We start from the raw sequence: 23,988 nt of genomic DNA, 5'->3' as shown, positions 1-23,988 counted from the left end.
AATTAAAGTGGCACATTCACTCCCTTACTTAAAACCAACAGCTTAGAATGATACAGCACTGCCTATCTTCCCAAAAGAATTAAAAGCACATAGGATTTATAATTATCTCTATTTATAAAATCTTTTATGGGGCGCAGGGATAGGGGAGCATCTATGCCTTTCATTTATTACCTAAACATTCACTCCTTTCCCAGATAATTTTTTCCAGTTCCTGCTCTGTGCCAGGTACTGATCAAACAACAGGGAAGTACTCCATAAAACAGACATGGTATGCCCTCACTGGGTTTATCAGACTAGCAGTGAAGGATACAAATCAGCAAACAGTATTCCATCATAATACCTTGGACAGTCAGTAAATTAAGGTTTATTTTCTAGCTTTTAAATAAACTGACAACTCTGCAGAAAAGTTTAAAGTTTTCCTTTAAACACATGAAATATACCTCAATCGGCCTTATTACTATATTTCTTTTTGCTTCCATCTATCTGTCAAGTTCTTTCTAAAAATAACAGCCAAAAAAAATAAAAAATAAAAATAACAGCCAAGCAATGAACGACAGTACCTTCCATTTTGATCTTTTACCAGCACTTTTAAGAACTCAATGGGCAGAGTTACTACAGCATAAACCAAAATGAGTTGGTTGACAATTATGGGCAGATTTAAATTAAGATTACAGAAAACACTCTTGGCATTATATATCTACATATAAATTCTTCACCATAATATCAAACATACGACAGCCATTCAAATTAACTTGATATCCCCTAAGTATGTTCATCTATAGCACTTTAATAAAACTAAAAATATAATCTGCAGTCAAAATTTTGTTGGTGTCTTAATTTATTACTGTTTTCATGCATTAACCTGTAAACATTTTTTATTTCATTAGACAACAGTACATATTAAAAAAAAATAATAAAATGTGCGAACTGCTTCTATTTGTGCTTAAGAACAAAGTGGACAAGACAGAATATGGACACACCAACCACCAGAGAAACAAAACAGAAAAGCCATCAGAATATGGGATATTCAAAGGTCACAAAGCAACGACAAAAGTACTGTCATTTCCAAAGCGTAAAAAACTGTAGTGTCCCCCCATGATACAATATGAGTTTAAACATAAAATGTACTAACTAATAATGTTAATATAAAATTTATTAAGAACAATCATTAACATTAATTGATTGATTACTATGTGTCAAAACACTATTCTAAGTGCTTTACAACTGATTTAATCCTCACAACCATCATAAGAGAGAAGTGACATCACTACTCCCTCACTACATTATATGGCACAAAGAGATGGAGTAATTTGCTAAAATCACAAAGCTGCTAAGTGATAGAACCAAGATTCAAACAAAAGCAAGATGATTATAGAGCTTACTCTCTTAACCACTCTAATCTTCTGTCAAAAATGATAGCAGAAAAATGTTCTTCAGGCTACAAAGTTCAACTTGACTGAAAACAGAACTCACCATGTCTCATTACAGTTCCAAGCTCTAATCCTCAGTGCCTGTGAGTGTGTGAGTGGAGTAAGTGGAGAGCCATTACTACAGAACTAAGAGAGGCTGAGGAGAGGGCAAAACATGTTTTGTTAACTGACCGATATTAATAACTTGTTTAACTGATGGATACACTAATCTTTTGGTGAAGATTTATTTGTCCTTCAGTTGTTGAGAGTTCATCTCACTGTCCCTAGGCTATTAAATTAGCATTACTTAATGCAACGCAACCATAAGTGCAAACAGGGGAACCAAAACTGCATGGCGATATGAGATTGCCACTCAGCTGATTCACAATATGCTTAAATTTTTTTAAGATTCTAATTAAAAAAATTGTTTTAAATACAACAGCTAAATATGCTTAGGGAGAACTCACATGCTTCCCTCAAAGTATCTTTATACTCAGCTGACAAGAACAGCTTATAATAAGATCTAAAGATAATCAATATCATTGACTGGCCTCTCCCTCCAACTTAACTACTAAGTCATTATTTGTCTGTAAGGAGAGAAAATGATTGAGATCCAGTCAGCTTATGGGAGAGCTTAAATGAAATGAAGTGAGAAGCTCAAAAAGATGCATATCAGAATGAAGTCAGAATACCTTATCGGTCTGGTGGTCATTCCGTAAGCTCCACAAAGTGATTCAATGCACACGCTCTAACATAACAATAACATAACGTAACATAACAGGTCTATCATTTGATATCCCTTTCAAGGCAATGTATTTAAAAAATAAACAACAAACCGTTCCTAACAATAAATCTCATCTTTGGCAATCAAAATCTAGGTTATTTTTTAAAATCAGTCAAACATTTTTCACACAGGCAGAAATTTCAAAAGTATTCTGCCTCTTAGTATCACTGGATAAAAGGAAACAAGGCAAAAAAACCTTCCTAAAAACAATGTTTAAAGTAGGTAGTTAGGTGTTTATTATACTAGAAAAACAAGAGTGGCAAAAGAAAAAACCAGAAAGCAGGAACAATACACTTTAAAGTAAAATGTCTAGAAAACTTAAAATCAACACAAAATGTTGGTAAAAACCAAAATGACTCTCATATGGCTAGTTATAAGCCTTTTTTTCCTATGTTTACTAACTCTCCTGATGAGATGACATACATCCAAAGTTATTCATTTGATCCTTCTCATTTAAATCTCATCAAAAGAAACATTTTAGATTTTTCAAAGTTTTAGTTACATCTTTTATATATACAACATTATAGTCTGACTAATTTCCAAACTGGCGTTTCTCAAGTGTAAAAACCAAAGCTAATATCATAGACTGATATTAGCTGGCTAAATGAAAAATGATAATCAAAAAGGGAAAATCATGACAACACCTTTAAAAAGTTCAAAAGTTTCAGACATCAAATAATGTATAGTGTTCTAGGGTCTAGATATTTTGTTACTAAAATTCGAAAGTATAAGTAAATTATTCACATAAAGACCTTCCCCATTTTCAAGGACTTACCTTCTTTTTATCCCTCATTGAGCCTTTGCCTCGGACCATTATCTTACATCCTGTTTCTGCTTCAAGCTGTTTAGCAGTAAGTCCTCTAGGTCCAAGGATTCTCCCAACGAAATTAAACTGGGGGGAAAAAAAATCACCATACATTATTCACTTAAAGTTATTTTAAAGTATAAATTTACTTCCTTCAGTTAGATTTTTTAAAAATATTAAGTTGAAATAAAATCTTATGAATTTCTTGACAAGTCTGGGGGTGAAATTACAGCAGCTCATGTTTAGCTTGAAATTTTCGTATGTATTAATACAAATTATGGATTAGGAACAACAGTATCTAACTAAAACAGGTACTATACTCAATTGCCCATCAACACGTAATCTAAACCAGAGTATATTAAAGAGTTAGACAAAATCTTAGGTGCCACCCAAGAATGCAAATCCCTTCTACAAAATCCTTTATGACAGGGTTCAGGGAACTGTTCATTATGTTAGATAGTGGTGGCCTTTTCTACAGAAATCCTTGGGGGAGAACTCCTGTCTTATTTATCTAAGTTATACTTTCTCCAAAGCAACTGTTCAGAGAGAATTGTATTCTGGGGTTGGCTGCCAGAACACTGATGGCCAAATTTGGATTCCACCCTATACTAAATATTTAAGTCATGAGAGTCTACATTTTTCACCACACTCCTTGCACAATTTTATCTCTGCATCCTTATTTTCCTTTCTATTTTCCATTTCTACCTTTAGCTTATATTACTACTTTGACAAAGAACCTTAACTCTTATCACGAATAGGACAGTGACAAAAATAATTATATAAATAAGTAATTGTCATCCCTCCACAGAAGTTTCAAGTATTCATTCATAGAAGTTAATTTTTTTAAAAAGTCCAATGGGAAAAACAGACTGACTCTGAATATTGAAAAGTAAATTTTCCTCATTCACATGTCATCTGCATAAAAGACAAAATAAAAATGAATGTTTATACTATCAGTTCCACAAAGACTGATGGGTGGTTTCTATTAACTTATTCAATCAATTAAGTTACTAATTCTTATACTTCCTATTTTATTCTTGCATTTTAATCCTACTGCTAATGTATCGTTAGTAACACTAATATGCCAGAATTGACTGCTGTCAAGGCTTAAGCAGCCAGGGCAGTTCTTCAATCTTCTGTACTCCAATGGCTTCTTACTTTGCCTTAGCTGCTCACCAGCACCGCCACATCTTACAAAAGTGATTCCCAAATGAAAGACGGGTAGTACACGTATAAGGATGGAAGAAAGCCCTCTTCCCTCCGGGGATTACGATATAAGTTTTTCCATACCAAGCTGAGGAGAGGGAATAAAGTTTTATAGAATCTGTGACTACATATAAAGGTGGGGTTGGCAAGTTGCCAAAAAGTAGGAAGCGTCTGCTCTAAATGAACAGAGAGCCAGGCCTCTGTTGATAGATTTTCTGTGATATGTGTGTTTTTTCTCTTTCTCAGGCCCTCGTTCTAATATATTTTTACTCTGTACTGCGTGAAGTTGGTCAATTCTAGATGTACTTGGATTTAAAGGCAACCTCTTAAAAAATTTCATGGAATTTTCTGTTAAGTACTAAGGGTAATTCAAACCAGCTGAGCAATTCCAGTAAAATAGGACACAGAAGGAAAAAACATCTGCTTGAATGCATGAGAGACCCAGCAAGACTGTGAAGAATTGCTAATTCAGGATCGTAGGGAGGACAGAGAATCAAGAGGATGTTAGCCTGGCTTTGGGGAACTCCTTGTCCTCTAGGTATGTTTGCTGAATCCGGAGAGGACAGCTAAGAGCCTGAACTTCAAGGGACGTGGGTTGGAGTGTGTAACCACCAATGTGAGCGCCTCCCCGTCCCCGGTCTTTGCTTTGGGGAGGGATCTGATGGGTGTGCGTTCTGGGGGTAAAAGTGAACCCTAATTTCCCAGGCCCTTACAGACTCTGCATATGAACATCAAAACTGTCTCAACCTCAATAAGCAAAATTGTACCGGGGTGATCTTGGGTTGCTAGTTAACAGTAGGTACCTGTCAGAAGCTGACATATATTCTCTCTGGAGGAAGACAACATAATCTTAGGCCTTATATTATTTTTGTAAGCTATTCAGTAAATACATTATCTGGCACACACTAGAAAATAACCAAATACACAAGAACGTAAAATGACATTAACAAAAATCTGAAGAAACAACAAGACAAAAGAAACAAATCCACCAGGCCTCTAGATATTAGAATTATTCGACCCAGACTTTATAAGCATTATGCTTATTATGTGTAATTTTGTTTAGTTTGAGTATTTTTCAGTAGAATAGGAAACAACATTTCATTTTTAAATTCAACTTAATGAAACATGTATTCAAGGCTTCCTATGTGGCAAAGAGTGCAATAGATGCTAGGAATTTTTTTTAAAAAGGAGAAAGGGGAGGAGAGGAAGAGGAGAAATTCTCCTTGCTCTCAAGAAACCTGTGAAAATGCCTTTACTCTATTTCTACCTTGACTGCTTCTTAAAATAAGTAGTCTTTGCCAGCTCTTCCTCAATAATAGTTGTGCTCTATACAGATCTTTTTCCAAAGTAACTCATACAGTTGGTATACATTATATATCTCAAACATGGCAAAGAATGTCTGGAAAAAATGCATTACGAATGGAGGTACTTTAGCACTTCAAATAACTAATATGTAATTGTTTTATATTTGTGTCCTCTGTCAAAGTTGTTGGCCTCCACTTCATGACATACAAACACCTAGAAGACCCTCTGTGGGGCTTCCCTGGTGGCGCAGTGGTTAAGAATCCACCTGCCAATTCAGGCGACATGGCTTCGAGCCCTGGTCCGGGAAGATCCCACATGCCGTGGAACAACTAAGCCCATGTGCCACACCTACTGAGCCTGTGCTCTAGAGCCCACGAGCCACAACTACTGAGCCCATGTGCCACAACTACTGAGCCCATGTGCCACAACTACTGAAGCCCACACGCCTAGAGCCCGCAAGAAGAGAAGCCACTGCAATGAGAAGCCCATGCACCATAACGAAGACTAGGCCCCGCTCACCATAACTAGAGAAATCCTGTGCACAGCAACGAAGACCCAACACAGCCAAAAATAAAAATAAATAAATTTATTTTAAAAAAAGAAAAAAAAAAAAAAAGACCCTCTTTGGCACATTCTATTCTTTTCACGTATTAAATCTCTTTTGCTGAAACCACAGCATTAAGATTACATAGAAAAAGACTTCTACCATAGCTAAGTAATCCTCCCAATTATTATTTACTAAATAAAAAATGTTTTAAAGCCAGTCAAAACCAACATATTAAATCTGTAACAAAATTTTCCTAACCTTATAAATTAACCAATCTCTACTGCACCACAACCAGCAAAAAAGAGCTCAAATGTGTTAAAGTGCACACCACTGGGGTTCTAATACAACTGAAACCATCAAGGTCATCCTTCTCAAAGTGGTGTAAGTAGAGAATGAAAAAAAATTAATCATAGCAGCTGCTTTGTCTACTGCAACCAATTTCCAAGTTAATATCATTTGCCTTGCATTAAACTTCATTCTGTGTTGATTTATCATGCTAGTTTTGCAGCTTCATTCAATTAAACCAATGTCACAACACATTCAAAGAAAATCATTTCAAACAGCCTAAGCTAACTACAACTTTAAAGGCTCAAAGAAGAAAAAAGAGACATTCATTAACTCTACTGTTTAAGTACAGACCTTCTCTGTGGCTTACCAATTATATCTCTGCCAAGTGCCATGTTAATTTCTAAAGAAGAGGTTAACAACAGTCATGTCTAATGCTATTTGTTGCTGCTGACTTAATTTTAAATAGACATGACAGAGTTCTCCCAATGACAAAATATAAAGTATTATAGCAAATCTTTCCATTAACCTTTTTAAGAATGTACAATTAAAGATAAAACCTTCTGTGGCACACTATCAAAAGAGAGAATAAAAAATGGATTTCTAAAAGCATTTCAGTGAAACACTTCTAAGAAGTGTTAAACAGTAATTTCTGCTTAAAATTTTGGAAAAACAATTTTAAAAAGAAGATGTATTTCTCTGGATTGCTTTTCATACAATAAATTGATAATCTGTTTTTAAGTATTTTGTCTAGTATCTGTAAGGTGATTTTAGTTATATACCTTACAAACCTTACATCAGATCACAAAAGCAATTTAGTAGGTATCAAACACACACACACACAAATGTATATGTATTGATAAAGTCTTCTGCTTAGCAGATGACCAAAAATGGACCACCTCAAGTGGCAGTCAACACCAGTAAGCCATCTTATGCAAATGTGTAAGATGAGACAAGAGTCGTGACTACTTAGCAATACAACTGTTTTTAATTAAAAGTACCAGAATATTTTGTTTGACTTGATTTACTGTTTTATTAACTCGACTTATAAGAGCAAAGGAGAAAATGTTAACAATGCAGATTAAATTTAAAAGTTTGCTGCATCTAAAGTCACTCATTGTGAATAGCACAATGTTCTTCCAATATCTGAAACCATTATCCAATTCAGCAAATAAACTGCTCTTGTCATTTATGAACAAATAAAGTTTCAGCATATGTCTTCATGATTTTCACTTTCGGCTACTCATTAATGTAAATGAAAATACCAACCAATATTCATGCCAGAACTATATTCATTCATCAACTGAAATCAGTTTGGTCATGGATACAAGAGTTCGGGGTGGGGGGGAAGAATATCAAGGAAAGTCTTCTGTTTAAAAAACACAAACAAACAATGAATGTATCTAAATGCCTCGTACTTTTTGGGGAGACAGATGTCTTATCCCTTCTCTATGTTCATATTAATTCTAGATGAGCAGCCAAATATGTCTTCTTAAGCTATATAATAATTACTATAGGAACCATTTTGCAAAACCTTTCATATATTAGGCCTTTCTACACATCTTCGGTTACTGGCACAGGGCTATGTTAAGAAGAAGCATTTACATCAACAGATGTAAAAGTGAAAACCGGTAACCAATAATAACCAAAATATGAAATCTATAGCATATAAATTTGGATATCCTAATTATGTCAAATCTTTATCCCATGAGTATAGATATAATTGGGAAAGAGGCTGAAACCATACAAAACAAACTCAGGTGAATAAGATGATGATTGTCGTGTGGAAGCTAAACAACAAGTACTTAGAAAAACAAAACATTATTTAACCAATTAAAATAAAAATATAAAGGCAATGAAAGCCAACAAGGGTTTTACGACACAAATAGATGAAAATATTTTTCACGGTGTAAGGTCAAAACTCATACAACAAGGCCCTTTAAATCGATCCCTAACTACTTTCTGAACCTTTATTTTTGCTATTATCCTCTGTTCAGACACATGTTGTTCTCTAAAACAGCAGGTACGTTCAATTTTTGTTCCCTGTTAACACCTTTCTTCCTCCTTCCTTGCCACCAAACATGTCAAATCCTCATCACATAGTATTGAGCTCAAGTGTTCCTTCTGTGATTTCCTTATGTGTTCTTTGACTCCCAGAGACAGATGTTTTCTCCTCCTAAGTGAGGATCTCAGAACACTTTGTACCCACCTCTTACAGCCCTTCTGTCACACAGTATGCAACGATCTGCATTCTTTCGCAGGGCATTCCTTGAAGTCAGAAACCAGCAATGGGGTGGGGGTGGGCGCGCGTGTGTGTGTGTGTGTGTGTGTGTGCGCGTGTGTGTGTGTTTTAATCCACAGTGCCTCACACAAGTGTGTGTGTGTTAATCCACAGTGCGTGTGTTTTAATCCACAGTGCCTCACACAATATACAGCACTCAGAAGAAACTAGTATTTGTTCAGATTGTTGGATAATACAATTTAAAAGAGTTCACAGAAATCACAGTGATTTTTCACTCTCAGTAAAATCACTAAATAAGTTATAGGCAGCACAGGAACTCTTACACATTTCAGAAACTTTTTAAATGGTAAGCCTGACTGATCTAAGGATAAATTCCAAATGACAGAGTCAATGATGTCACAGAAACAAAACAACTATTATTTCCACTTTCCATTTCAATACGGAAGTATCATGAGTGCTAGGATTATGTCACTCAACATTTCTTAGGTGTTGAGTACACTGAAATATGTTCTACTATGAGTGTTCCAGTAAAAGCCAACTTCGATGCTTGGCACTTTACATGCAATAAGTCACTTAATCCTCACAACAACACTAGAACACAGTTACCATTATCACCTACATTTAATACATGAGAGGTTAAAAAAGTACTCCAAATCCTAGAACACCTAGGTTGACTACAGAGCTTGGACACGGTAGGGCATAATGCCTCTCTTCTAAAGACCTTAAACATATACACCCTGATCATACCAGATACTCATGTTTAGTTTTCTCGTTCTTGTTAATCATTCAAAAAATGTTTAGTACCAAGTTTATAAAAACCCTCTTCAGATTCAAATTTACTTTCAGAATGAGTTCCACCTACATCACAAAGCATATAATTACCATACTACTTTTACATAACCAAGCCTTGCCTTTTCAATTGTCATCTGTCTTTTACTGATTAGGATCACTGCTTTAATAATCAACATACATATTCTTTTTACCTTAATCAAACCTTTTACATGAATGAAAGCCCTTATGTGATTATTAGTTCATCCACATAATTCAACTACAAATACGTATAACTTCAAAAAAGAGACAGCGAGAGAGAAGAGTATGATTATTTGAGTCAAGACTGAGCTTACAAGTGTTACCTCAAACCCTGAAGATGAGTCTAGGAGATCAAATACTTAGTAATTCTGACCACAGATTATGCAGCAAAACTTGAGAAAACAATTTCATAGATCCTTAGACTGTATTCATAAATAGCAGCCTCCTTAAAAAACTACAAATAGAACTACCATATGACCCAGCAATCCCACTACTGGGCATATACCCTGAGAAAACCAAAATTCAAAAAGAGTCATGTACCAGAATGTTCACTGCAGCTCTATTTACAATAGCCCGGAGGTGGAAACAACCTAAGTGCCCACCATCGGATGAATGGATAAAGAAGATGTGGCACATATATACAATGGAGTATCACTCAGCCATAAAAAGAAACGAAATTGAGCTATTTGTAATGAGGTGGATAGACCTAGAGTCTGTCATACAGAGTGAAGTAAGTCAGAAAGAGAAAGACAAATACCGTATGCTAATACATATATATGGAATTAAAAAAAAAATGTCATGAAGAACCTAGGGGTAAGACAGGAATAAAGACACAGACCTACTGGAGAACGGACTTGAGGATATGGGGAGGGGGAAGGGTGAGCTGTGACAGGGCGAGAGAGAGTCATGGACATATACACACTAACAAACGTTAAGGTAGATAGCTAGTGGGAAGCAGCCGCATGGCACAGGGATATCGGCTCGGTGCTTTGTGACAGCCTGGAGGGGTGGGATAGGGAGGGTGGGAGGGAGGGAGATGCAAGAGGGAAGAGATATGGGAGCATATGTATATGCATAACTGATTCACTTTGTTATAAAGCAGAAACTAACACACCATTGTAAAGCAATTATACCCCAATAAAGATGTTAAAAAAAAAAATAGCAGCCTCATACACTGTTCCAAAAGTACTAATTTAGCTCTTAAAGAGACTTGCTCTTTTTTGGCACAGATTTTAGTTCCATTTGACTTACTGGTAACTTCTTTTATATTACCCTGCTTCAATGTTTCTAAATTGTTAAGTACAACTCAGTTTACAGTGACTTTTAATTATTATATTCTATTAATATAGTACTTTTATCATCTCTTACTCTTGGTTCCTCTACAATATTATCCTCCACATGTAACAGACTAAGAAATCTTAAGATTTTCATTGTTTAATCTGTCCCCTTGTGTTCATTTCAACTGCCACTGCCTTCGTTCAGGCTCTTGCTACTGAATGATATCAAAATTTTACTGGTTTATACTCAGATCTCCTCTTTGGCCTTATGTTTCTAATTACTTCTCAAATTTTGTTTTTCTTTTTTTTTAGTCTGTCCTTAAAACTGCAAATTTATACTGCTTTTATACAATCTTACAAATAAAAAGGCAAGAAAGTAATCATTGTTCTGTAACCCCAAACAATACAACATAGATACATTTTTTTAAACTCAATCAATTCCTTACCAAGCAATAAAGAAAAAATTGTCATACCAATATGAAACATGGAGATGGCCAAGTTCATGCTAGGTAGGCTACTTACTGATACTTTTTGGTTTTTTTTTTTTGCGGTACACGGGCCTCTCACTGTTGCGGCCTCTCCCGTTGCGGAGCACAGGCTCCGGACACGCCGGCTCAGAGGCCATGGCTCATGCGCCCAGCCGCTCCGCGGCATGTGGGATCTTCCCGGACTGGGGCACGAACCCGTGTCCCCTGCATCGGCAGGCGGACTCTCAACCACTGCGCCACCAGGGAAGCCCCTGATACTATTTTTGAACTTAGGAAAGGCAGTGAGATTGAAGTCAAAAATTAGATTTCAGGAAGTCCCTAATTTATTATGAACTATTTTGTTATAAAGGGCTGGGTTTATTAAGACATATAATATGCTTTCCCAATGAAATAGTTAAATTTAGTTCCAAGGCTAGTCATTGAAAAGTTCTATTTCAATGTCCATGGGGTAAAGTTAAGGCAGGTTCTATCAAAAACTACAGTAGTTTTCTGCTCATATGATGAGTTCATTTACTCACAAAATAAATTTAGGTCACCTATGATAAGCAGGCACAAAAACGGGTGGCCAAGCTCAAGTGGTATAGCCTTGGACTACTCCACACCCCATTTTCATTTGCCAACTTTGGAGGGGAGAGGGTTAGGGTTAGGAAGATTCTGTTACTGACTGCTTCACTCACTTCCAGGAGACACTGCTTTCCCAAAATGGGCCAAGAGCAGATCAGCACCTTGAGCTTCCCTTTAATATCTAACAGAAACACCCAATAGCCCTGAGAGGCAGGTTTCTCTCCAATCTTTGTATTTTATTCCTTTGATTATTTCAGTGAGAATCTTAGAGATATGGAGGTGGATGCCTGTAATCAGGTTTCCATCTAATTCCGTAAGTCCTTTGTAACAATAATTTTAACAGAGCAGATCCTAACAAACTCTTTTTGGATAAGATAAATCACAGACAAAACTTTCTATCTCAGCTGAGCCTGGAAAACATTTGCTTACAAGCAATAATTCTTCCCTAAAAACAAACTCCATCTTTTAACTTGTTCTTCTAGACACTAGTCCTTTTTAATATCAAAATATATTACTTACAAAAGAAAGCATTCACATTTTAAGACTCTGAGAAGGCTTATTTTAAAAACCATTAAATTTTGAAAAAACCTGAACTAAACAAAATTCGTTTTCAGACTGTCTTGAAATCCTTTTTGGAATAATTTCTATTAACATCCTAAGAAATTTAGTATATCTCAGACCACAAAGAGCCTATTAAATATTTGGTACACAGTAGGCCCTCAATACATCCTTGCAGAATGAAATAAAAATGAAACTTCAAAACCAAATGTCATGAAATTGACCTTCACTAAATTGATCTGTTTAAAGTTACAAGTCAACAATAACAGTTTCTCTACCTAAAACTTAGAAGCTTAGACATGCTCTATATTATCAAATTGTACTGCTAAGTTAAAAACTCCAATAGGTTAATATGCAATCTGAAACATTTCACAACTCCATTCAATAAAAATATGTAACTAACCTTCTTCAAATCAACAGTCTATCTTTAAGAGTTTCCTGTATAAATTACCAAAGAGAGATGTGCAGATGTTTTAAAATATTTTCACTTATAATTAAGATCATATCCTGCCAAAAATCAAGGCTTAACCTTGGTATTGAGAAGAGAGACTTAGTAGATCATTAAATTTTGACTTAACGTCCATTTGCTTCTCAGAAGATCAAAGACGAAAGTAGTTTATATCCAGTCTTTCAACACAATAAGAAAGCCACAAGAGTCAAAGGAACAAAGGCTTAAGTAAAGATAACCAACTGCATTGACCCCTTTTCTCTTTTCATAACTCCTCCAAAACAAATGCCAGCTCAACAGGCAATTTGCAGACGACAATCTTGAGAAAGTGAAACTTACGAATAACTCCATACTAACTCTGAAGCTATGACTAGCCAAATTTTATCTGCAAGCCCAAGAGAAATAAATTGAAAGGTGACTTAAAACTCATGCTCCACCACTGACATAGACTATTATCATGAGCTAGTGTGTACTGTGAAAAACATTATAAATCTACATTATTATTTATAGTTGCCGTGTTGAAATCCTACAAACTGGAAAAAATATTTGAAAGGGCATTTATCCATCGTACAACCCTTTGACAATATGTGTCACCACGAATAGCCTAGACCCAAGACAAACCTTTTAATGCTATAATCATTCAAAATTAAAACCCATTTTAAAAACATCAGAAAATCAAAGTTATCTTCATATAACATTTCTGGGTAAAGTCTCACTACAATTTAGTCATAACATATCTCAAGTTAACAGCTTCACAATCTAATCTGTTCATGTATATACAGGCTAACTAATATCCCTAACAGCTAGACCCTGCCAATATTTGAAACTTATTCTACCACCCTGGCAGATCCTATAAAACAATTTCTCAGAACCCAAAAACAATAACCAGGCAAATTTAATGACAGAATTATTACTGACTCATTAAAATATAACATATTTTACTTATATCAATCAGAGTTAACTCCATTCATATACTGTTTATAAGATCTTCATGGATTCAAACAAGTCCTTAATAACTGGCCAAATCAACACTTCGATGGCCTATGCATTAACTTTAGTCTTCATCCATGTCGGTCATTTTATGACTGTATGATAAACTTAAATAGTCTTATATGATAATGCAATAGCTTTTCTCTTTCATATAACACTGTGGGCTCCTTCAAGGATAGGAATTTTTTCCTTAGTCATGATCATAAGAACCGTACTGAGTGCTCTATCCAGATACCATATATTTGTTATCTTCATTCCTCTAAATAATTCTATGACGTAGACCTTATGATCTTATAGGCAAGGAAACAGATTCTGAAGTTTACATGTGCTCAAAGCCAATGTGATAGTCTCAATTATTTTTTGCTAATATTTATTCTAGTCCCCTTCTCATGTGGACGGAGTGATTTGATAATGCAGTTTATCAACCTCAGCACTACTGACATTTGGAGCAGGACAATTCCTGGTTGCCGGGGCTGTCCTATGCATTGTAGGATGTTTAGAAGCAGCCCTGGCATCTACCCACTAGAGGCCACTAGTACTCCCGCCAAGTTTTGACAACCAAAAATAGCTCTAGAAATTGCCAAATGCCCCAGATGGGCAAAATCATCCAGTTGACAATCACTGAGCTAATGGAATGTTAGCTGATGGAAGAAGGGTAGAGGTCTTACACGTGTTTAAGCAATTTGGCTTGGCTTGGCTCTGACACTCCAGTGACCTGCCATGAAAAGAGCTTGCTCCAAGTAGCTGCTGCCCCTTTGGGCTGCGCCCAGCAGGAACATAAAGGTAATCTAAACCCACCCAGAGCCGGCCTAGACCAACCTCGGCTAAGCCCAATCAGCAGAACTGCAGCCAACATACAGTGTAGACTAAATAAAGAGCACAGAAATCAATGCTTGTTATTTTATGCCACTGAGTTTTAGGATAGCTTACATGGAGCACTGCTGTGGCGACTGTTGACAAATACAGCCAGGAAGGCACTAAGCCAGGATTCAAAACCTAGGCCTGAATGGCTCAAAAACCCACTATTACCTCAACTATGTCAAAGAGTTTTCTCTACTAAATTAATATCCCCACCTCCAGGACGTGCTTAGTACACAGTAGAGATGCAATAAAAGTCTGGTTTATTAATAAATATAAATATTAATAAATGTGTAATATTTTTAATACATCTTCAACAAGCTACTCATATTACCTTCTCATTCCCATACCATTAAGCCACTGATTCAAAAACATTGCGAAGGACACTATAAGGCACTAATTTCTCAAACACGTGATCTAAGACTTTCTTTTCTTATCAGTCCCAGAGCTATACACAGCCAACTCCAAAACAATACCTCCAAATTAACACTTACTTTTATAAATAAGTTGCTACGTGCAAACTCAAAAGGCAACATATTTTTTTAAAATTTCAGCAATATTTGAAAGAGTGAGGCTTTCATACAGATACACACAACAAATATTTATTATACATCTACTGTTTACTAGACGTTATCCTAGGCAGTGAGAATACAAAAAAGGGAAGAATCCCCACCGTCATGGAGCTTACATTCTGCTATTACTTACACAGCATAATGGCATTTTCCAAGTGCTTTACATGTATTAACTCACTTATAACCCCTCATAAGCCTGTGAGAGACCATCTCCATTACAGAGATGAGGAAACTAAGGATCGGACTTGCCCAAAGTCACAATACAAGCAGCAGAGCCAGCCAGGAGTCTGAGTCCCTACTTTTGCCCACTGTGCTACACTGCCCCTTTGAAACTTTAATAAAGCATTTTTGAGTCAAATAGGATGAATTCACTCACAAAATCGAGCCTACATACAAAAGGGGGAGGTGAGAGAGAAGCATGCGTAATGATCTCTAAGACATATTGAGAAAAACAGGAGTAATAAAAATGCATATTTGTTTCATCGTGGCCAATATCTAATTCATAATTCTGAAATAAAATCTTTTCCATACTGCCAAAATCAGACACACAACACACGTCCTTGTTTTATTTTGTTTAACATTATTTAATTTTTTTTTAAAGATGAGATACAGTTCCTAGTACAGACTACAAAACAATTACTAATTCATTTGGTATGTATTGATAACCTCAAAGAAAAACTATATGCGGATCCCAATTTTGCCAAATTCTTTTAACAGAAATTTAAAATCAAGGTATTAAAAAAAATGATCTGGAGGACCAAAATAGCTTTATACCTGTTTCTCTCCTATGAATAACTAAATTTCTCATTTAAAAAGCTTTGATAAAATAGACACTTTTGGGTGCCAAGAATCATCCACAACTCATATACCCACCTGCCTATTTGACATGCCCACATCTGGATGTCTGACTTCAAACTCAACACCTCTAAATCAGAACCTAAGCCCCACCCCCAAACCTGCTCTTCCCTCAGTCTTTCATAGCTCAAGAACTGGTGATTCTGTTACTCCAATCAATCGAAACCTCTGAGCTATCCCTAATTTTCCCTCACACCCCATTATCCAATCTACCAGCAAATTCTGTTGGCTCCAAGTCATCAATTATGAAGGATCCAAGCATTTCTAAGTCCGCTTGTTCAAGTTCCTCCTCTGCCCCCTAGCTGGTCTCCCTGCTGTCACCATCACACACAGCCTTTCTCCACACAGAAGCCAGAATGAATCTATTAAAACCCAACTGAGCCCACAGCACTCCCTGGCTTTCCATTTCACTCAGCAGTATCGGAAATCCCTACCGGGACCCACAGCCCCTTGAGGATAGGGTCCCTCTGCTAACTTTCTAACCTCGCATCTTACTACACTTCCCAAGCATGCTCATGCCTCAGAATCACTGCACTGCTGACCACTCTGCCTGGAATGTTCTTCCCCCAGACGATTTCATGCCTTCCTCCCCATCACTCCATTCATGTCTCTGCATTCCCTTCATCTTATAAGAGATTCCTTGACTATAAACACATAGCTACTGTTTATCTGCTTACTCCACTTTTTTTTCCACAGCGCTGACTGAACCTAAAGAAAATATTCATTTGTTTATTGTCTGTCTCTGCTATTGCAATGCCTGCTCCATAAGAGCAGAGACATTCAGTTCACCACCCCCACCTGCCTTCTGAAACAATGCCTGGTAAAAGGACCCTACGTGATTACCTGTTAGCCCAGCTTATGATGACAACGTAAACAAACGAGAGCAGTGCTTCTCAAACTTTAGCATGCATCAGTATCATCTACAGGGCTTAGAAGGCAGACTGCTGGGCTTTAGCCCCAGAGTTGCTGACTCATCTAGTCTGAGGTGGGGCTTGAACATTTACAAGTTCCTAGGAGGTGTGGATACTATAGTCCTGGGACCACATTTTGACAACCACTGAACTAAACACTGTTTCGCTCCAACACACGTGTCAACAACTGTAGTTGACCATGACAGTGAATCTCAACTGGTGGAAAAAGGACAGGAATAGAGTAAAAAGGTGCCTCCCCCTGGACCCACAATATAAAATACATCTCTTCTGACTTAGAGGATTATACAGAACATGTGTCTTTTAAGTAATGCAATATAAACATCATTCCCTGAATAGCATTTTTTTTTAAAGAATGGGGACCAGGCAGATTAAGGTTATATTCTCTAACACAGTCTCATGCTCTTACCTATTCTATGTTAATGGCTTGTGCTGAATCCTTATCCTTTAGAGTTCAAACAAGCAGATGAGAAGGCTGGTATCTTTTAGGAGATATGAAACACCAAAAAGTAGTAGACTCCAATTGGGACAGCTGCCCAAATCACAATTTACCACACCAAGGAATCATCCAATACCCAGAATAGGTCCAGGGTGGTCACGTCTAGGTTATGTCAGTTAACCCCAGGCCTTACTCGTGGCAGACTGGTCCAAAATACATTCTCTCTCCTAAGAATCTGAAGTTTGAAGATAAAATCTGAGAGGCACTGATGCCAAATTATGTTAAGAGCAAGGCTCTCAACAGGGAAGGTCTAAACTCCCACTGCTGAGATTCTCAGAACTGCCCTGGTTCCTGTCTTATATGAAGCTTTGTTCTCCAGCTATTCCTTTAACACTCTGTACCACACCCAATTATCTTCCAACAAACTCTTTCTTTGCCTATGTTATCCAGAACTGTTTACATATTTGCAATCAAAAATACTTACTAAAAAAAAGAGTAAATGTATTAGCTTGTAAGAAAACTATATTAGAAACGCATCTTATGAAATACCAACACTTTTTCCCCATTAACTCAACTTATAACATTTACTTCCCATCTCCAAACTATAATACTATCCATACAATCAATGCAACTTCGAGTACACATCACATTTTTGACCTTACAATACCAACCCCTTCTTGTATTTCCTTTCAGAAAAGTCCTCTGAAACACAGCAAAAAGCCATCAGTTTGCCTTTATACATTCAGTAGGTGCTGGATACCTATTATGTGCCAATATTATGTGCACTGGGAATATAGCAGTAAATAACAAAAACAGGTTCTTGTTTTAAGTACCTTATATTGTGCTGCGGAGAGATAAGAAAAGAAAAAAGAAAAATACCAAATAATAAGTGCTGCTGCAGAGAAATAAAGAGACTTAAGTGAAATAATGAGTAACCAGATTGCTTTTAGATAAAATGGTCAGGAGTCCTCTCTGAAGTGACACTTCAGCTAAAAACTTAATGACAAGAAGAAGCCAGCCGGTTAAGATCAATACACAGCAAACATAAAGGTACCTGGGCTGGGAACAGACTTAACTTATTCTTAACAGCCAATTTAACTGCAGTATGTTGAGGAAGAGGGAAAATCATTTAAGATGAGGTCAGAAATAAAAAAGACCATATCATGTAGGGCTTTGTAACAAAAGGCAAAGAGTTGGAGCCTTTTATAAATTAATTGTATAGTATAAGGAGGCTATCTGCAACAAGATACGCGGAGAATAGCTGAACAAGGAACTAAGATGAAAAAAATATTATAAATAGTGGTTATGATAAAAATTTTAGCACTGCAAGGAACCTTAGCTGTCATAAAGTCTAGCCTCTCATTTTACTGAAAGGATGACACAGCTTCGCTGAGGTCAGATCAAAGACAAGCACAAAGTTGTACCTGATGCTCTCTGACATTCAGGCCAAAGCTCTTTCCATAATTCCTGCCTCAATTTGAAATCTAGAACCAAGTCTTTACTTGGTTCTAGACTTCCAAAGTGACACAGCAGCATTCAAATAAAAACATATTTTTAAAAAAATTTTAATTAAACTATCCACACCAAGTATTCATGCCTCTAGTCCCTCACATGAAATTTTTTTTAAAAGCAGCTGACAATGCTTAAGTATTTACCATCAGATATATCTCTTCCCAAAGTATGTGAAGCAGGAAAAAAACATTGAATATAAACAAAATATACTTACATCTGGGTATTCTTTTACAGGCACATAAAGTTTCTCTTGTAACTGAACAATAGGTCCCACAGCATCAGGCAATTCTGCACTCCTTTTCTCTGTACTGCCATTTAATGTGTCATTGTACATGTCTTTCCGTACTCTGCTAATTTCTGTTAAAAGTAAAAATTTTAAATGTGTTAGACAAAAAAATATTCTTACTAGCCCAGGAAAAAAAAAAATAAGAGGGTAGGGGAGGATTTCATTGATAAAGTGTTAAAACTCAAAGAAGAGCTGTTGACCTAGTCTGTCATTCTCTGGATTAAGTCTACATTTAACAGAACTACAGTCTTAATTAATTTCTACCAGAAATCAAATTTATACCAAATAATATATTTTATTAAAAATAACTTCATTGGAAGCACCGAGTCTTAACCACTAGACCGCCAGGGAAGTCCCCAAAGTAACTTCAGAGCCCAAGCTTTTATTCACTATGTTACAGACCAGTTATTTTACCTAATTTCTCCATACCTAAAAAAACCCAGTCATTCCAAATGATAGCTTCAGCCAAATAACTATCCTAAGAATGCCTATAAGACAAAACTAATACCAAGGCTTCCTTTATACTTCAGAACTAACCTATCTGAATGAGATTTAAACCAGACCACTTCCTTAGATATTTTAGGTATCTTTGGAATATCCAAACAGAGATGTCCAACAGATACACAAAACTTAAGCTCAGCAGAAGTCTGAGTCTGATACCCAAATGTATAGGTTAAAGCTATAGGAACAGAAGAGATGTCTTAGAGGGGGTAGAGGGAGAAGGAAGAACTGAATGACCCTATAGGAAAAGCACCATTTAAGGGATGAGGAAAAGAAGATTCAAAATAAGAAGAAATGGAGGTAGACAGGAGAACCAGGGAAGAGAAGCATCAAAGAAGCTAAAAACGACAGATTCAAGGACAGGGTGATCAACAGTGTCAAATACCACAAAAGTACCGTAAGGTAAAGAGCAAAAGAGGGTACCTAGGAGGTGACCACTAAGCCATTGGTGATCCAGAAGTTGTGAGGAGAAGATGGTATGGAGATCAAACTATGAGCTCATGAATGAAATAAAAGAAAGAAGGCAGAGATACCTAAAGTCGATGACCTTTTAAAACAATTATGACAGTTCCCAGGTATGAATATCACTTCTAAAAAAAAAAATTACGAGAAATCTATCTTAATGGATCAAGTCCTATACAAAGATATCAATTAATTCTTCAAGAGTTCTTTATTAAGCTTCCACGATGTGCTAGAGGACAGGCCCTTGCCCAAAGGAATACACTGTCTAATAAGGGTTGTCATTATTAATTTAGCTGAATGCATCTGTAACCGTATCTCCATGTTATGGATTACGTCCCTCCTTGGGGAAAAAGCTTGTGTCCATTAGTATTTAAAAACAAAATTCCAGGTTTCCCTGGTGGCGGAGTGGCTAAGAATCCGCCTGCCAATGGAGGAGACACGGATTTGATCCCTGGTCCAGGAAGATCCCACATGCCGTGGAGAAACTAAGCCCATGTGCCACAACTACTGAGCCTGCGCTCTAGAGCCCACGAGCCACAAGTACTGAGCCCGCGTGCCACAACTACTGAAGCCCGTGCGCCTAGAGCCCGTGCTCTGCAACAAGAGAAGCCACTGCAATAAGAAGTCTGTGAACCACAACGAAGAGTAGTCCCTGCTGGCCGCAACTACAGAAAAGCCTGCATGCAGCAACGAAGACCCAATGCAGCCCCAAAATGAATGAATTAATTACTTTTTAAAATAAATAATAAAATTCCAAAAGATTTAATTATAAATAAAATTCAGGTAAGATGACTAGGTTAAAGAATATATAAATATACAAAAACCAGTAATTTCATATGGAAGAAAAGATACATTTACCACTTAAGTTGTATTTGTATGCCTTCCAAACACAGAATTTCAATTTATCGCTGTTAAGGAACTATCAAATTTCACACTTTAATTTTCTTAACTAGTTATCTAAATCACTTTCAGTTAAATAAAATCCACTGCAGTAAAAAGGCATGATCAAAGGTGTTCTCACCCAGTTACAAAGACTGTCAATGAAAATACTGTACTACAATACATTTTCTGCTTCAGTGATGGCAATACTCATGTTATAACGAATCTTATCTCCTAACAATTTGCTTGTCAAAGTTTACCAAATGTTTATCTCTGTATAGCAAGTGAACTCTTTTTTTAAAAAAATCAAAAGAAGGTACCTTGTGTTTAACTACATTATAAGGACAAGAGTTGATTCTTTAAGTTCTTTTTTATACTTCTACTCTCATAATGAAATCTTTCTCAAAGATGTCCAGTATCAAATTAGTGTTTATCTTAAATTAGCATATGACAGCAATTCTCAAATCAAATTTCCAATGACCTACAATTTAAATATAAATGGTTGTTTACATAATTAAGTAATTACAGCAAGTAGTTAACCAGAGGGCATTAGAAAAATTTAATCTAATTAAAATTGCACATATATCCTTTAGTCAAGGTCTCTATGTAAAGGCACTTTCAACATTGGTTTATTACATTAAAATTTCCTCCTCAAAAACTGCCCAATTCTTATTACGAAGTTAATAACACTCATATAAAAACCTGACAATAGCATAAAAGAAAACCAGATAAAATTTGCTTGTAGATAGAGATGCAAATATCCTAAGTGAACAAGCTCCACCATCAGCACATTAAAAGAATAATGCACCAAGACAAAGTGGAATTTACAGCATGAATGCAAGAATAATTCAATATTTTAAAAAAATCTTTAAACATAGTAATACAGTAGGTTGAAGAGGAAAAAATGATTTTCAGGTAAACAAATTTATCAAACTTAGAAAAACCAAGAAAATCCATTATAAATAAGAAAATTCAGGTAAGATGACTAGATTTAAAAATAATATACAGGGCTTCCCTGGTGGCGCAGTGGTTGGGAGTCCGCCTGCCAATGCAGGGAACGCGGGTTCGTGCCCCAGTCCAGGAGGATCCCACATGCCGTGGAGCGACTGGGCCCATGAGCCATGGCCACTGGGCCTGCACGTCTGGAGCCTGTGCTCCGCAGCAGGAGAGGCCACAACAGTGAGAGGCCCGTGTACCGCAAAAAAAAAAAAATAATAATAATAATAATATACAAAACCCAACAACTTCATATAACCAATTAGATGATATAATGGAAGAAAAGATACATTTACCACTTAAGTGGTATTTCTCTAAACATTTTTGTGATTATTTAATAGCTTAGAGTTCCATGAAATTCTGTTACCTGCTGTATCCCCAGCTCTTACAATAGTGCCTGGAATACAGTGGGTCCTCAACTAATACTCAGTAAATTGGACAGATGGATGGGTGAATGAAGAGAGGAATGAGCTTAGCTACTCTAAGGCAGAAGGACAGTAAGAGATATGGATTAGAGATGTGAAAGCAGGCATCATCAACTCTGCCACAGATAGGGTATTAAAGTCAAGAGGGCAGGAACTCTGACCTGTTTTCTAATGACAGGAGTATGTGAAGTAAAATTACAATGTAATTATATATTCTACTTAAAATTTAAAAATCCTTCTACCGTGTTTCTTTCAGTCTCTAAGATATCACTCAATTTAATAATAGAAAACAAATTACATACAAGACAGTACTGATGGGAATGAAAAGGTGACTAAGACAGTTTGAGTTCTCAAGGAATTTACAATTTTCACTGTAAACTCTAACCAGCTGAGTACTACCTTTATCAACAGCATCTTTCTAGCCAACAAATCGTTAGCACTTCCTGACACGTTACTTACGACACTAAAGTCAGGACAAGTTCTGATTACAGTTCTAACAGTAACTGTGATTTCAGACAAGTCTCCTATTTACCCTCCCTGTGCCTGAACCTCATATGATTGAAGGTTGCTTACTGAATGACTTCACTGAATCCACTGGTTTCCAACCTTAGGAGGCAAAGACTCATTTATTGTTTTTTAATTTAACATTTTCCATTAATTTGTTCAGTAAAGAGCCACTCTTTATAAATATGTACATATGCTTTGATGTACACAGTATACATTTTATAAACAAAGTTAAAATGACAGCTCTCATCATTCTAAGTGAATTTCGATGGAACCTATTGTTTCCTCACTATCTGCAAGCCACCTCTTACTGAACGCTAACCTGGCATACCACCAACGCAAAAAGCAAAGTGAGATTTTAGTTGTTTTAGGTCTTAATTAACAAATCACCAGTCTCTATTTACATGAAATTCATTACATCTTATAGCAATAATATTAAGTCTACTTATAACCAAAGGACAACTGCTACTATACAAAGAGGTGGCTGTTATATGCCCTTATGTACTTAGGGGCAACAAAGATCTTTTCTGAAAAAAGAACCTCTAACTCAGGGTTTACTAAATACAGGGAAAGTTTTAAAGATATTTTGAGCTGAGCAAAACCCACAGAATAATATAACTTCATTGTGCTCATTTTTAAAAGCCACATCCACAAGGTACAAAAAACAATGAATTAAAAAGCAGGTTACTAGAAAATATGCACTATTTAATGGAATATATTTTGCTTACTTGACCAAATAAATCTGATTTAATTTTGAGGCAACTACACTGAAACTGGCAAGAAAAAAAAAAAAAAAAAAAATCAAGCTACTGCCAATTCTCTACACGGGATCTTTTTTTTTTTTCCAGTTAAACTGCGTTTTGTATTTCAGGACTATAAGCACAAAAAGAAAAACTACAAAATTAAATTCAACAGCCCTCCTTTAAACTGCCAAAATTAACAGTTGTTCAAAGTTGTTGGTAAATTTCACATAAAAAATATGATATAGTCCATCCTAGTTCCAAGATTGTTCTCAGCAGCAGTTTTGTAACATGAAAGGTATTTAATAGTAG

The 23,988-nt window shown here is 36.3% G+C and overlaps 1 protein-coding gene across 5 annotated transcripts in view; it reads right to left on the bottom strand.

Annotated features, from left to right (window-relative positions):
• The window catches only part of QKI (QKI, KH domain containing RNA binding), a 135,783-nt gene that overhangs the window by 82,828 nt on the left and 28,967 nt on the right, over nt 1-23,988 (bottom strand). For all 5 annotated transcript variants that reach the window (XR_003793755.1, XR_003793756.1, XM_029224328.1 and 2 more), the window contains exons 2-3: nt 19,098-19,240; nt 2,969-3,085 (exon numbers count right to left, since the gene is read on the bottom strand). Coding sequence is in view for 3 of the 5 variants with exons in the window: in XM_029224328.1 (XP_029080161.1) it covers nt 2,969-3,085; nt 19,098-19,240 (260 nt within the window). In the remaining 2 variants the exon portion in view is untranslated. The remainder of the gene's footprint in view (nt 1-2,968; nt 3,086-19,097; nt 19,241-23,988) is intronic.

Source organism: Monodon monoceros, unplaced genomic scaffold (genome assembly GCF_005190385.1).
Source record: "Monodon monoceros isolate NGI ecotype Baffin Bay Population unplaced genomic scaffold, NGI_Narwhal_1 Super_Scaffold_15, whole genome shotgun sequence".
NCBI classification, from domain to species: Eukaryota; Metazoa; Chordata; class Mammalia; order Artiodactyla; family Monodontidae; genus Monodon; species Monodon monoceros.
Note: the sequence above shows the minus strand (reverse complement) of the source record. Positions and strands in the feature narration are given on the sequence as shown.